We start from the raw sequence: 15,026 nt of genomic DNA on the forward strand, positions 1-15,026 counted from the left end.
TGTTTTGAGTTATATTATATTTTTATTTAAAAGTAAATAAAAATATTCTTTGATAAAAAAATATATTATATTATTCAGTTGGTTGAATATATATATATATAAATTATATGTATTGTAACGAAATTAAATAAGACATTTTAAAATCAAAATCCATACAACTAAGGTATTCAATAAATATGAAAAAATGTAAAATAATAATAATAGTATTGTTTAATTGATTAAATTATTATAATATTTAAAATTTGAATTCTAAATGATTAAATAAAAGAGAAAAATACATAATTAATTATGTATATTTTTTTCCTTTTATATGTTGTGGTTTAAAATAATTTTGTTTTGATGTATATTCTCAAACTTAACAAAATTGTGAAATTAACACTAACAATATATATATATATATATATATATATATATATATATATATATATATATATATATATATATATATATTTAAAACATGTTAATATTTAATGGTCAAATTGCTCAGTTTTAGAAAGTTACAAGTATATGTATAACATTGATTAAATATTAGGGTCAACTAGTATTTTTTTAAAGGTTAAATGTCAACTAGTATTATCTTAAACCTTAAATTGTCAACTAGTATTTATATACTTAACTAATTAATTCATTTTAGATATTAGTTATTTGAAACCATGATTTTACATTTTTTTAAATGAGTTTAAAACAAGAGAAACATTGCCAACAATTTCAATTAGCATTGATCATACCTAAGGAGAAAGTATGATGAAGACATATATATATTTCCTATCACTAACTTAAGTTTGTTTAGATTTGATATATTTAAATAATTTTGTTTGACATAAATTATGATAATTTAGAACATCCCAAGTTAAGTAAGAATCAGTGCTTCAAGAGTTTTATTAGCTTCACAAAGAAACAAAATTGTATTACTAGTAAGAAAACATAAAATTTATTAATATTGAATAAAATCTATTATTTTAAGGAAATAAAATATTTTTAATTAATAAAAAATATACAAGTAAACCACTAAGATTTTTGAAAAAAAGTAATTTTTAAGAAACTAAAATATTTAACATGAACAAAAGATTATTCATAATATTGATACCCTATATCTATAATATACTTATATATATATTTATACTCTAAATTTGTGATGAAATTGATAGTCTAATTTAATTTATTATAAAACTCACAATGAAATATTATTAATTATAAATTACTAAAATAATCTAAAAAAGTTATTATCACAATTATCATTTGATCAAATATGACTAAAATTTTCTATTCAAATTATTTTTTTTGTGTTAAAATAGACTGAACTATTTATTCTAACATAATTACAAAGAAGACAATTTTTTTATTATTTTTTCTTTAAATCGTCTATAAAATATTAGGCCTGGTTCGAATTGGGGTTTTTGAAAACACTTAGAGATAAAAAAAAAAGTAATGATTGATAATGATTTTGAGTGGGTGATAATTATTTTTTGATAAAAAACTTAAAAGATATTGATATATATATTAATAAAATAAAAAATAATAATTTAAAATAAAAAATATTTTAATATTTTGATTAATGAAATAAATGATTATTGAAAAATTAATTTTGAATGAATTTTTTAAAAAACTAAAAGAAAATAAAGTCTTACAATATATATTATTAATGATATGTTAGTAGTGGATTGGACTTGAAAAATAAGAATTTGTTTCTCCGGTTAGATTTTAAAATCCACCAAGGTGTTACCAAAATCATTATAATTTATGATACCAATTTCTTAATTTTGTTCTCATAACTTATATATCTATTATCAACAATAATTCCACAAATAATTTAATTTAATCTAAATAACCATAAACCAAACAAGTTCTAAAATCTCAATCCAAATTTTCTGTTATACCAAATAGAAGGGAAACGGAACGAATTAAAATCTTCCACGTGTTAGAGAGAGAAAAAGAGAAGAGAGAATCAGTATCTTATGGAGTCTTTCTTCAACCATTTCTATATCTCTACACGTCTCTCTCTTTCCTTCTTCTTCTTCTTCTCCCTCTCTAACTTTCTGGCTGGAATCTTACCGACATGGCTGCCTGCGCCGAAATCTTGAGAAACTGATCAGCTGATTCTCTACTGGAATGCGACTTTCTCTACCGATCGATTCTGCTCATCAGATTCATACAATATTCATCTCTAATCTCTGGACTATGTAACGATCTTTCCTTCTCTTTCTGATCATTCATATCTCTTATCTATATCTATCCTCTAGCTAGTATTATTAGTTGATGTTCATCGTTATTTTTGTTTCTTCTATTTCGTTTCTGCTATTTCTGTTGAAAGTTTGATAGTGAGTAGTGATATATTGAATATTGTCCGAACTGATTTGTGTCTCCATGATTTTCTCGATTCTTCCATGTTTTCTGCACTTACGTTTCATAGCGTCTGCCTTGCCTTGCCTTATAATTTAGAAATTGTAATGATCTTAATCTCAAATGAAAATCACAACTAAGTAGAGCTAGCTATCATGCTGATTCTCTACTGGAATGCGACTTTCTCTGCCGATTCTGCTCATAAGATTCATACAATATTCATCTCTGATCTCTGGACTATGTAATGATCTTTCCTTCTCTTTCTGATCATTCATATCTCTTCTCTATATCTGTCTTCTAGCTAGTATTATTAGTTGATGTTCATCGCTATTTTTGTTTCTGCTATTTCGTTTCTGATATTTCTGTTGAAATTTTGGTAGTGAGTAGTGACATATTTCCATGTTTTCTGCACTTACGTCTCATAGCGGCAGCCTTGCCTTATAATTAAGAAATTGCAATGATCTCAGATTCAAATGAAAATCACAACTAAGTAGAGCTGGCTATATATCTTGCTGATTAAGGTTTTGTTGTATATTATTAAAGGATATATATAAACTATAGTTAACCAAGATCTTGAAAGGGGATTTCACTTATGCTGCTTTAGAATTAGTTTGCAGATTGAACAAAGGATCTAGACATCATCCAATTTGAAGGATATATAGTTAGTTTATGACCATGACTACTTTATGCTTTAAAGAGCACGAGAGAGGAGTTGTTAAGGGGCAGATTCCATCAGCTACTATGCCATGGTGGTCTGGTTTAGGATCTCATTCTTCTTATGGCCAATCTTGTGGAGCTGTTGGGGGACAAGTTTCCTCTGGTAAACAGAAACAGGTTGTGTTTGATGAAGAACCATTGCTTGAGGAGGGTGGATTTGCAAAATTTACAATTTCCCCAGGTAGTTCTTGTGCATTAATTGCTCGAAAACAAACATCTTAGTAAAAGGTTTTAAAAATGATTCCATGTTTCTAGATATGGTTGAGGAAAGAATTAGAAATCATTGAGGCTAGCTCACTCATGTCGTTCTTGATGCATATATATAGAAATAAGAACTACTTTTGACACACTACTGCCATTGGTAATATGATCATTATCATGACCATTCTGTAGGAAATGGAAAAAAATATGGAAATGATGTAAAAAATCCAAATGCTGATGCAAACCTCTCCATGCAAACAGCTGATCCATCGGACCAAGGAGGTTATTTCAGCCTGGGATTTGCTCAACCTACGGTGAGGCTGAGTTTGACGAACGAATTCTTTGATAATTATTATTTTCTTCTTCGGAAGAAGGTCTAATTAAGTTTGTATATTTGTTTGTGCTGATGTAGTAGATATGTGGAAAGATTTCCTATGGAGATCCAAATTATAATGGACTCTTCTCAGCCTATGGACCTCAGTTACCGGTTTGTTTTCTACTATCTAGTTAGACTTTGTGTGCTTCATTAATTAGGCTTTCCTAAACATTCATTTGCGACGTTCATATTCAAAAATAAGTTTATAATAATACACATTCTAGAAATACAACCAAATCTTCTTCATTTTCACTAAATTCCTACACATTGGAAATGATATATTGTTTCCCTAGATCATCATCCTTCCCATATGTGAAGCTGTCAGCATCTAGAATAGTCTTCGTTTTCTATTGTCTAAGCAAATATAGAACTACAGAATAGGGAAAGAAATTATGGTAGATCTTTAATTAGTTCAAACAATTTCCCATGATACAATCTTCTTCTTGAATGTCACATTTAGCAAACCCATTAACTTAACAAGAACATTTATGAAATACATAATTCCTGACCATTCTCACACCCTAGACATTTACCAACTTTGAGGATCTTGTTGAATTTGTGTTCAATAATTTTGCATGGTAAGTGATTATGGATTAAAGAATTAGTCTATCAAAGCAAATTACAAATGTGTTTGCATTTCTTGTTTACTATGTGTAGAAAATTGTAGGGACTTGTATTCTCTAATTAGATTATCTATCAATTCTCAATTACATCATATTTTTCTATTCTTTTTGTTGAGACTAACCAATATGAACTTTAGCATTTCAAAAAAATATATTTGATAGCATAATATAATATCTAATATTCTAATTGTTTATTATAGCACAAAACAACATAATAGTAAGCATAATAAATAGTTTTTCTTTTATATAATTTATGTATATATTATAAATACTTATCTCAAATAATAGAGCATTTAGTAAAATAATGAAAACAAGATTTAACTAGGTTGAGCCAATATGTTTTCTTAAAGAGTTGCTCATTTTTATATATTTCAGGGTCCACAGTTCTATGTATTAAAATATAGTTTAGGGTTTCAAATAATTAATCACAAGATGACACATGGACTGTTAATTCGAAGTACGTATTAGTAGACAATTATTATTAGTGATTAAGATATTTATGTTAGTCTTTTAATTATTTTCGTTATTATTTCATTTGGATTAGGTTTAGTTTTATAAATATGGTTATGGTACATTAATAATCTTTTAAGAAGTATTTTCTAAGTCTACCAAATTTCTCTGTTGGTAAGTCTGAAATTGAATTGGAGGGTCCAATTCCAATTTCTATGCTGGGTAGACCATTTAATATTAAGAATTGGAATTGGAATTAGAATTTTAATATAGTGTAATTTTATAGTTCTCAATTTCATTATTTTTAGATCGGAATTTAATTTTAAATTTTATTTTTATTATGCATTTTCAAACAAAATAACTTCTTATTTTATCATTTAAAATATGATTAAAATTTTCAATAGATATTTTTTTTAATAAAATAGATAATATATATTATTTTTTTTATTATATATTTTTTCTTAAACTTAGGAATTGAGATTGAATTACAATTTTATAGTTTTTCAAACATAGAAATTGAATTGTAATTCAATGGCAATTCTCATGAAATTGGAATTAGAATTTCAATGCAAATTCCGATTCCAATTCCAATTCCACCCATCCAAACATACCCTTCTCCTTCTCTATTAAAGTTCTATAAATAGGGTTAGGATTCTTATAAGTAATCTATTAATAAATAAAAGTATATCAAGTGCTAATCCTAAAATACTCCTTCCAATCCATTAATTAAATAAATCCTAATTATGCTAGTATATTATGACCTACACACAACAATGACGAATATTATGCCCATAATACGAATATCCAAGTTCCAAGTTTACTCAAACCCTTTAGAAGATAAATTCGTCATATATCACAAACCCTTTAGTATATAAATTGTTTATCCTCGAACTTTGGCTTCAAGACCTATAGGCTTTAGGAGGTAAATTGATCATGCATTCATCTTTGTTTCAAGCTCTTTAAGGGATAAATTGATCACATATTCTTGAAGCTCTTTTAAGAGATAAATTTGTCACATATTCACTTCAAGACTTTTATAAGATAAATTGGTCATACACTTACATTCACTTCAAGCTTGAGGAGATAGAATTGACCATATGTTCTCCTTTTCCTAAGCCTCTTAAGAGATAAAATGTTAGAGTTTATAACCTAAGTGGATTTGGAAACCATGTTGCTTCAACTACAAGAGATGTTCAACTACTGATATTTTCAAACCCCTTTGTTTTTTTCTTTCCTTCTCAGTTTGTTATCACTTTTTATGATTCAGATCATGATCTAAAAAAAAAACTACATTTGTTTTGTTTGTAGAAAATTACACCTATCTAAAACATAATCTAGATAGTTTTGGATCATGAAACAAAAAAATCAGAAAATAATCTTATACCAAATAAAAAGAAATCAGTTACACTTTTAATTTTTACAATTTCTAACAAGATCGTGATTGTGTGATTTTCAAATAGGCTCAGTCCATTGAAACTTGCAAAGTCAAGAATGATACTTGACTAATCCTTTATATGTATACGATTGAATTACTGGATTATGTTACATATTGTTAACTTCATTTTTGTTTTCATGATATAGGGCCGGATAATGCTGCATACCAACAGCGATGAGGGTCCGATTTACGTGAACGCGAAGCAGTACCATGGAATACTCAGGCGTCGACTCTCACGTGCTAAAGCAATTTCTCAAAAGAAAGCACCCAAAGTTCGTAAGGTATTATAATCTCTAAACTATATTTAGTTTTAAAAAAATCCAGTATTGGCAATTTTATTAGTGGATACAAAAAAAATTAACCCTAATAGATAAAAAAAAAAAAAAAAAAACTAATTCCAAGCTACCTAAAATGGCCTAATTATGTAAGGAAAGATTCCTAAAAATAAACCAAGTTTTAATTGGAACATGTAAATACAAAGATTGAAAGAAAATAACCCACCAGTTTCGATTCTTACTTAGAATATGGAGACCATATATCATTGGCAGGGGGGTTGTGCATGCGAGATTCTTACTTAAGCCCTGATTATTTTTCAGGGAATCTTGTTATTAGGATATAGTGATAATTATGTATAATATTTGTGGTAGTTGCTTCTTAAACTAAGCAAATTAAAATTCACATGGAATTAAGATAGCTATATTTAATTGGGTGTCCAATTTAATTTTTAGCCATACATGCACCTGTCTCGCCACCTCCATGCAGTGCGCCGCCCTAGAGGCTGCGGTGGGCGTTTCTTGAACAGGAAGATAGACACGGGAAATGATTTAGCAATAAAAGTCCAAAAGAGAAACAAAATGGTAATTTCTGATATGACTGATTCTCAAAGTTCTGAAGTTCTGCAATCGTGTGATGGTGGAAACTTGATGATGATGAACTCACCACGAAAGGATTTATATAAAGGATATTCAAACAATATCTCATACTTCGAAGTTACTAGTCACGACTCACACCAGCCGTTCATGTTAGGTCCACATGTCCATGATTTCTCTGGTATGTTGAGTGCTAGGCATGGAAGATCAGTCATGCCTAGCAAGTGTAACCTCAATGTTTGACAAATGAGGGAAGAACGGGTTTGTTATGGTTGTCAAGCCCGTTCTTCTTTGATGTAACCAAATGGTGGTGAAGGGGAAAATATCACCATTTGGTTGCTTTGAAGAGGCAAATCATCCTTGGCTTTTGTGCATTTTAAGGTAATTTTAGATCATCAATGTCTGTTTGGGGAGAAGAAGTTGGTGATCTTATTAAACCCTTGATGCATTATATAATAATATATTATTGTACTAAATTTAGAGTGGGATTTCTTAATAATGGGATTTATCTAAACCTTCCCAGTGTCTTTACTGATTTGTGTGGTATGTTTGACATGCAAACTATAAATTCTCGTTTTTCAAATGGTTTGTAATGCGTTTATGAAGTAGAATGTTTTATATCCTAATCGGGTTTCTTGTGTTTCTAAGTACATCTTCTTATTGTGATAATTGTTGTTGTGTTGATGCACACCTTTGCATGTTAAGTTAAAGAATATCACTAGTTAAAATTGTAGACTGAGTTGTGCCTTGTTTGATCTAGGTTTATTTTAATAATCATGTGGTTATTTTCAAATAACCCCATTTTGATGTAGATTATGAAAAACCAATGTCATTTGAGTAATAAAAAGACATTAGGTGATAAATATATAATAAAATCAATTTTTTTATTGATAATTTGAATAATGCCATATATGAATAAAAGTTGTTCATTGAATAATTAATTATTTATTCAAACAAGGCCTTGGTGTTTCCTTGGTAATAGTTTGGACTTTGGAGCCATGTGGTTATTTTTTAATGGAATCGTCCCAATTTTATACTTTCTAAAGCAATTTCTCAAAAGAAAACACCCAAAATCATTAAGGTATAGATAATCTCTAAACAATATTTAGTTTTAAAAAATAAAAATTTCCAGTATTTGTTTTCAGATTTTTTTATTAGGGTAATTTTATTGATGAATATAAAAATTAATAACCCTTAAAAAGCTAAAGTTATTATATATTTTTTATTATTTCTTAACGTTAAATAATATATAATAAATATATATTATTTATTATGGTTACAAATTCAAAAATAATTAAGAGAAGCAATTTTGCTAAGTTTGCTAGAGAATGGGTAAAATGTTTAGATGATTTTTTTTTAATAGAATTCTTGAGTTTTTTTTGTCTTTTAAGTTAAACTATTTCTAACGTACCATTTTGTTGTGGTAAATGTTTACTCGACACTTAGTAAAACAAAATTTTAATTTGGTCTTCCGCTTAGCAATAGCTCTATTATTGGTCACAGTTCTCAGAACAGTCTAGTGATGATCAGTGTACAAATGTCAATAAGAATTCCAAATTCACATTGTTGAACCCCATGTTGAAAGAAAGGATTACATCCAAAACTACTAAACTTTCAGTCTGGATCAGACTTATTGTACTGGTACTCCTGCAGTTTCTCGCAACGAATGATCCCGAAAAACACAAGCTTTGTTCTTTGCCGCATCACAGTTGACTATAATCCATTGTTCATCTAGTCGTGTCTGATCCATTCATTCTGTTTTGTAGGGTTCTTGGCCAAATCTTTTGCTTGTGAAATCCACCATTGAACTTGTTTGTTTGTGTTCTCAAAATTTCATTTAGTACCCATTGCCAAATATTCCAACAAGTGTTAAAAATTTCAACATGCATTAAGAATGCGATTAAGTTAGTGTCCAAAACACCTTGCTCTTTTCGGATCTGAGAATCATGTCGTCTTGACTTCTTTGGGACAAAAATTGCATGTAGAATCTATCACAATTCTTGGTTTGTAAGATTTTCCTGACTGAATATGTCAATTAGGCAAACTTTCCAAATAAAGTTTTTGTCTTTTGGAAGAATCCTACAAGATTCCAAAAACCTGTCTAACTGATATGAAATGGGATGTTAGAGCAATAATGATAATAATAAGAACAGAGAAAACGGGAAAGCCAAATTTGACATAGTAAAGCATCTATGGCCATTTGAGAGCTTCCTACCTCAATTAAATAAAAAAAGAAAAGAAAGAAAACTGAGGGCCTAATTGAAGAAGAAGATAAGTTGAAGAAGATAGAAAGACACAGACAGAGGAAGAGAGAAAGAAAGAAAGAATACAGACAGACAAAGAGAAGGAAGACGAGCGCCGTTTTCAGAGAAGCAAGGACAGGAGATCCCACGTGGTCACGGCAAACCAACAGCAAAGCCCTGGACGATTTAGGGTTCTTGGTCTTCTTTTGTATAATTAGGCATGGTAGGATTTCAGTTAAAGTTGGAGGAAAAGATAAGATCTTCCATTCGAGTCTGATTCGATTTCACGAAAGAGAGTGACCGCGGATCGAAAGCTTGTTTCTTTCGATTCATTTCCCCGATTCAACGAGTGATAGCTTTGCAGACCCTTCGATCTTCCGAACCGGGTAATTTTAGGGTTCCAATTCTTTTAAATTTAATCAAATAGAAGTGGATTTCACCAAGTATGCAATGAATTTCAATTCGGATCACTGTTGGTTTTAATCATTTCCTTGAATTTTGTCTCTGTTGGTATTTTGGTTTGATTCCTGAAATATCAGTAGGATGGATAGATTCATAACTTTGATTTTGCTCATTCAATCTCAGATTCATCTTCTTCACTTTCCTTTTAAGGCATATATGTCTGCTTGGAACATAACATTACCAAATCTTCTGGTGTTGATTTGGAAGATCTGTATTTTTTCGATCAATACTAGCCTATGCGAGCAATACAAGCATAGACTAACAGTAACAACACAGATTATTTAGTAACATATGAGATAGAGTTTCGATATAGATCGAACCAGAGGGTTGGTCTGTTTTTCCATCAAAACTGAGAGTGGATGTTCCGGTCCTCTTCTTGTATGGATCAGACCGGAAGAAAATGATTAGATTGGGTTCGGAATGGAAAACATACAGCAAAATGAAATGCTTTGTTTAGGCTTAATCTGTACTCTTTTGAGTCTAGGTTTGAAGTGCATAACTGTTTCCTAAAGATCATGCGGGTAGTGTAATTCAGTTATACTTATACCTACTAATAGATGCGGTTCCCTTTTCTTATCTTTTGAGTCAGTGGCGAAAGGAATGAAAGATTTATCTTTTGGGGAGTCAATTGCTAATCTACTTTTGTAGTGCATATCTGCCCTGTCTAGAAATAATTCCACTATTTTTGTTGTTTTTGTTGAAGAACTATTTCCCTCAATCAAAAGCTTCATATACTTGTTAGGTTTATGGCTTTTCCACCATGTCAAAAAGAAACAATTGGCTCCATGAATCTTATTCCTTTCAAGAGGACTGTGTTCACCACTCTCAGAATCAAATGTTTACTGCATGAATTTTGTTGGCTTTGTTCAATGCTTGTCTTTGAATTTTGTGAACGATAGGTAATTCAGAGCTTACACTTTCCTCAAATCTTAAATCATATGGTTTGCAGGATCCAAATTTGCAAGGATCAGCTTCCATCAATAATTGAACAGCTTTCGCCCATAATTGGGTGAAGGGCAGGTGTCTTGCACGTTCAACGAATTGCAATTCCTAGCCCTTAATCATGTCATCTTTGTACATTTCAGATAGTCGTTTATCTAAAATCTCAATAGCTTCTTCCTTAGTCACCACTTTGGTTGAAGCCCAATAGACTATATTCTTATTTTCTCCAAATTCTGCATCCATTGGTCTTTTCCCCTTTATTAGCTCATTAGTACCACCCCAAAACTGTAGACATCACACCTGGTTGTTGCCTTCGACGATTATGCGTATTCTGAAATATGAAATTGAACAGAGAATAAAAATACACATTTTGTTCTTCTTTGAATTGATACCAATTATAACCATTCCTACAGATATTCCAATCACCCAATTACAGTTTACTTTTCTCCGGTTGAATGTCAAGTTTCTTATATTGAAATAGTCTAAAAGTAAATAATATTTGTCAATTTTGATCAACTATTTATCAGGTATATTACCTTAAGGAAGATTCCAAAATCTTTAAAACAATGACCCATTATGATTATTTATTTAATTTTACTTTGGACATTGTGACTTTATCCAACATTGCTCAAACTGATCATCTTTCTCTTTAGGTCGCGTTGAAGACAAATCCAAAGATTGCAACATTGTCATCTGGGAAGCTCTACACTGCTTGTTTAGATCAGTCAGTCCCAGGAAGGAAAAAAAATAAATTGAGAAAACATGTCATGTACGCCGTTGACGCCTTTCCTTAGGGTTTAGAATTCGGAACTCAAACCCCTTTCAGGCCCAATAATCATGTGCTATATATACATGTTATAATTTCTGTCTACGCCGCCACCCCCATTTCTTTGCTTCCTCGTTAGATCGATCTCAAAACGGAACCAAATTCGATTCAAGTCTGAACTAGGATTAGGGTTACTTTCCCTAATCCAATCTTAGAATGGCCGATCACGAAGATGATGATTTCAAGATGGCTTTGAAGATGAGTATGCAGCTTGAGACGCCGGAGCCCAAGAGGAGCAAGCCGTGGGAGAATTCTGCTAGCGAAGGTTCGCCAAAGGAGGAATCTGAGATTATGAAAAGGAGAGTCCAGCGGAATCTGATGGCTGCTGCGGCTGAGAAGCGGATGATGTCTGCGATGAACAATGCTGTACAAACTGAGAAGAAGGTTGAGAAAGATGTTGTTTTTAAGCAGGAAGAGATAGGGAATTCTTCAGATACGCAAATGCAGACTGTCTCCGATGATTGCAAGAACAATTGTTTGGACTTTGGCCTTCAACTTTCGCCTGATGAGGCAAACCAGCTGTTCTCAATTGTGTTTGGCGGTGATGTCACGAAAGGGATTCTAGCACAATGGAGCAATCAAGGAATAAGGTTAGCTGAAACTGCAGTTTTAGTTCTCGCAGATTGAATTAGATTAGACAACAAAATTATCAAATGATGTTTTCTGCATTTGCTTTTGTGATAACTAGGTTTAGTCCTGATCGGGAAACATCTATGGGATTAGTGCAACATGAAGGAGGGCCTTGTGGTGTGTTGGCTGCCATTCAAGTAATTTCTGCTTCTACTTGATGTTTTTATCATTTTATGGATTCATAAATCATTTCAATTTTTTATTTATTTATTAATTCTCCATATGGTTTTGTTTCAGGCTTATGTCCTCAAACATCTATTGTTCCCTTCAGAGGAACGTAGCTTTGCATCAAAAAACCATTTTGTAGCACCTGTTGAAAATCTTACTTCTTTTCCTGACAAAGTAAAGTCGAGGTGATAATTGTTTTCTGGCTTCTACATCTTTATTTTCTTGTGAATCATAAAAGAAGTTTTCTGGCAAGAGATACTAAATAGATAGTTTTTTATATATTGATACAAATTCATTAAAAAATCTTATAACCTCTCTCATTGGTTTGTAGGGCTCTAATTAGAGGTATGGCTGAGATTTTATTTTTGTGTGGAAATGGTGAGAGGGCTGTTATTGCAAATCTGAGTATTTTCAACAATGCGATTCAGGGATCTGAAGGTTTGATGAATGATGTAAGTTTATACTTATGGTACAGAGGTATATAATTGGTGTTTTTTTATGCTGTTTTCTATAAAGATGTTCATTTTGTCCCCTCCCTTGCAGGTGATTGTAAAAGCACTTGAAGGCTTTTCGATTCAATCGGGTTCTGATCTGCAAAGAGTTCTCAGAGTTGAGTCTCAGAAATCAAAGGAAGATGCAATCCAAAGACTTGAAGCTATGCTTCCTGTTTTCAACAGTCGTATGGGAGCATTGCTGTTTCTCATTTCTGCTCTACTTTCCAGAGGACTGGTATGTTTCTTGCTCACACTGTAGCCTCTCTCTTTTAGATGCTCCATCCTTCTTATTATTATTGGCAATGAGGTTCTTTATTTTCATATTTTAAAGAAGAAACAAGGGCATCTTTTTTATACATCATGATATTAACTATGTTTTGGACATAGCCCTTGATTAGAATCTTCATAGACTGTATTGATTTGTTAATTTTTATTAAACTTGTCATTTATTGTTGATTCATTGAAACTTGATTGCTTGCATTATTCAAGTCTCAAACATTAAAACAAGGGTTAATTCTTCTTTTGTTTCTAAACTTACCCTTCTAGGATTGCATCCAAGCAGAAAGGGATGATCCAAGTCAACCTTTGGTCACTGCTCCATTTGGGCATGCATCACAGGTATTTTTTACTTAGCACTGATTACGCTTCATTTGTAAAAGAATTTGTTTGTTTGTTTAGTAATTTGTAAACTTGGGAAACAGGAAATAGTGAATTTGTTACTATGTGGAGAAGCTGTGGCCCATTTGTTTGATGGACAAATGGATTTAGGTGGTGGAATGTCATTAAAAGGGATATCAAACAATGTAGAAGTAGGATTCCTAACATTACTGGAATCCCTAAACTTTTGCAAAGTTGGTCAGTTTCTGAAATGCCCAAAATGGCCAATATGGGTTGTGGGAAGTGAATCACATTATACAGTCCTATTTGCTCTGGATTCATCAGTCCAAGATGAGAACGAGTTTGAAAGAAGAGAATCCCAGATCCGAAGAGCTTTTGATGCAAGAGATCAAAGCGGAGGAGGTGGTTTCATCAGCGTTGAAAGTTTCCATCAAGTATTGAAAGAGACTAACGTGAGTCTCCCCATCCAGAAAATGGACAGTCTCTGTAGTTCCGGTTTCATCGTCTGGAGTGAGTTCTGGCAAACGCTGTTGGATTTAGACAATAGCCTTGGTGGGTTAAAGGATTCGAGTGGTTTAAATGGGAAGAAAGTTTTCAATGTTTACCATTTCAATGGTATTGCTAAATCGGTTCCTGGTTCTGAGGTTCTTATACAAAAGCCTAGCTTTACTCCTTTGAGAGTTTCGGTTCCTCCCAAGTGGACACCTGAGGAATTCCTGACCTTGCCGCCGCCATCGGGTTCTACTGTTGAGTCGTCGGAGCTGCCGCCACCGCAACATGCTCCGTTGGTTGACTGTATTCGAACAAGATGGCCTAGAGCTGTTTGCAATTGGGTTGGCGATTCACCAAGTATTGTGTAGAAGTTTGAATTTGTCCTTCCTTGGGTTTGATTAAGAAGTGTAATGTAGTTTTTTTTTTTTTTTTTTTTTTTTGAGAATCTGTTAACTTATGATTAAATTAATACATAGTGACAGTTTAATTAGTTTACCAATCACTTTGAATCCGGGCCCATATCCAACTAATTTTAAAAATAATAAAAAATATTAAAAAAAAATCACGTTGCTTGCTTGCTACAATTTACTTAGTATTTATAAATGTTTAGATATATAAAGTATAAGCCATCTATTCACAAAATATTTTATCAACACCACTCAAAAATATATAATTTTTTTAAAGAAAGATTGAGATTCCAAGTATTAACCCCTAAATTAAATAATGTATTAGTGCTTGTTTGATATAGATTTTTTTTTTCATAATTTAATTTATGTAGTAAAATTTATTGAACTAAAAAATTATTTATTTTCATCAAATAATTAAAATAATGAATCTATTCAAATAGATCTTTAACAAGGAAATGGGCTTTGATAAAAAAAAAATTAATCAAATATTATTTATCACTCTTTTATTAATTAAAATACTTTCTATTTATTTTTGAAAATATATATTAATGCATTTTATTCATAAAAAAAATATTCTTCTCAAGATCACAATATTAATATTTATTTTATATGTAATATTTATATATTAGACATTAAATTTTAATTTTTTATATAACATTTAATACAATACTTTTTAATACTAATAAGTTTGATAATTATGTTGACCTAATATCATCTTAAACTAAACAGATTT

At 31.1% G+C, this 15,026-nt stretch overlaps 2 protein-coding genes across 4 annotated transcripts; both read left to right on the top strand.

Moving 5' to 3' along the window:
- Nucleotides 1-2,003: 2,003 nt before the first annotated feature.
- Nucleotides 2,004-7,726, top strand: LOC124936182 (nuclear transcription factor Y subunit A-10-like). 3 transcript variants are annotated; one of them, XM_047476653.1, is made up of 6 exons: nt 2,004-2,180; nt 2,945-3,238; nt 3,451-3,572; nt 3,674-3,745; nt 6,289-6,423; nt 6,871-7,726. In XM_047476653.1, the coding sequence occupies exons 2-6, from the start codon at nt 3,010-3,012 to the stop codon at nt 7,252-7,254; spliced, it is 942 nt and encodes a 313-aa protein (XP_047332609.1). In that variant the 5' UTR covers nt 2,004-2,180; nt 2,945-3,009; the 3' UTR covers nt 7,255-7,726. The 3 variants fall into 3 exon arrangements, with proteins under 3 accessions (XP_047332609.1, XP_047332610.1, XP_047332611.1); XM_047476654.1 differs by having other exon boundaries at nt 2,951-3,238; XM_047476655.1 differs by having other exon boundaries at nt 2,958-3,238.
- A 1,478-nt stretch (nt 7,727-9,204) lies between these two features.
- Nucleotides 9,205-14,379, top strand: LOC124936658 (ubiquitin carboxyl-terminal hydrolase MINDY-3-like). Its single transcript, XM_047477175.1, has 8 exons — nt 9,205-9,640; nt 11,312-12,074; nt 12,173-12,251; nt 12,352-12,467; nt 12,614-12,734; nt 12,826-13,011; nt 13,323-13,394; nt 13,478-14,379. Exons 2-8 carry the CDS (start codon nt 11,641-11,643, stop codon nt 14,252-14,254), a joined length of 1,785 nt encoding a protein of 594 aa, XP_047333131.1. The 5' UTR covers nt 9,205-9,640; nt 11,312-11,640; the 3' UTR covers nt 14,255-14,379.
- The last annotated feature ends 647 nt before the right edge of the window (nt 14,380-15,026 follow it).

Source organism: Impatiens glandulifera, chromosome 4 (genome assembly GCF_907164915.1).
Source record: "Impatiens glandulifera chromosome 4, dImpGla2.1, whole genome shotgun sequence".
NCBI lineage: Eukaryota > Viridiplantae > Streptophyta > Magnoliopsida > Ericales > Balsaminaceae > Impatiens > Impatiens glandulifera.

Coding starts and splice junctions, on each gene's coding strand:
- LOC124936182 (XM_047476653.1), top strand. CDS start 3,010: ATGACCATGACTACTTTATGCTTTAAAGAGCACGAGAGAGGAGTTGTT. Junction 3,573..3,673: donor TGGGATTTGCTCAACCTACG/GTGAGGCTGAGT, acceptor CTGATGTAGTAG/ATATGTGGAAAGATTTCCTA. Junction 3,746..6,288: donor CCTATGGACCTCAGTTACCG/GTTTGTTTTCTA, acceptor TTCATGATATAG/GGCCGGATAATGCTGCATAC.
- LOC124936658 (XM_047477175.1), top strand. CDS start 11,641: ATGGCCGATCACGAAGATGATGATTTCAAGATGGCTTTGAAGATGAGT. Junction 12,252..12,351: donor GTGTGTTGGCTGCCATTCAA/GTAATTTCTGCT, acceptor GTTTTGTTTCAG/GCTTATGTCCTCAAACATCT. Junction 13,012..13,322: donor CTCTACTTTCCAGAGGACTG/GTATGTTTCTTG, acceptor TTACCCTTCTAG/GATTGCATCCAAGCAGAAAG.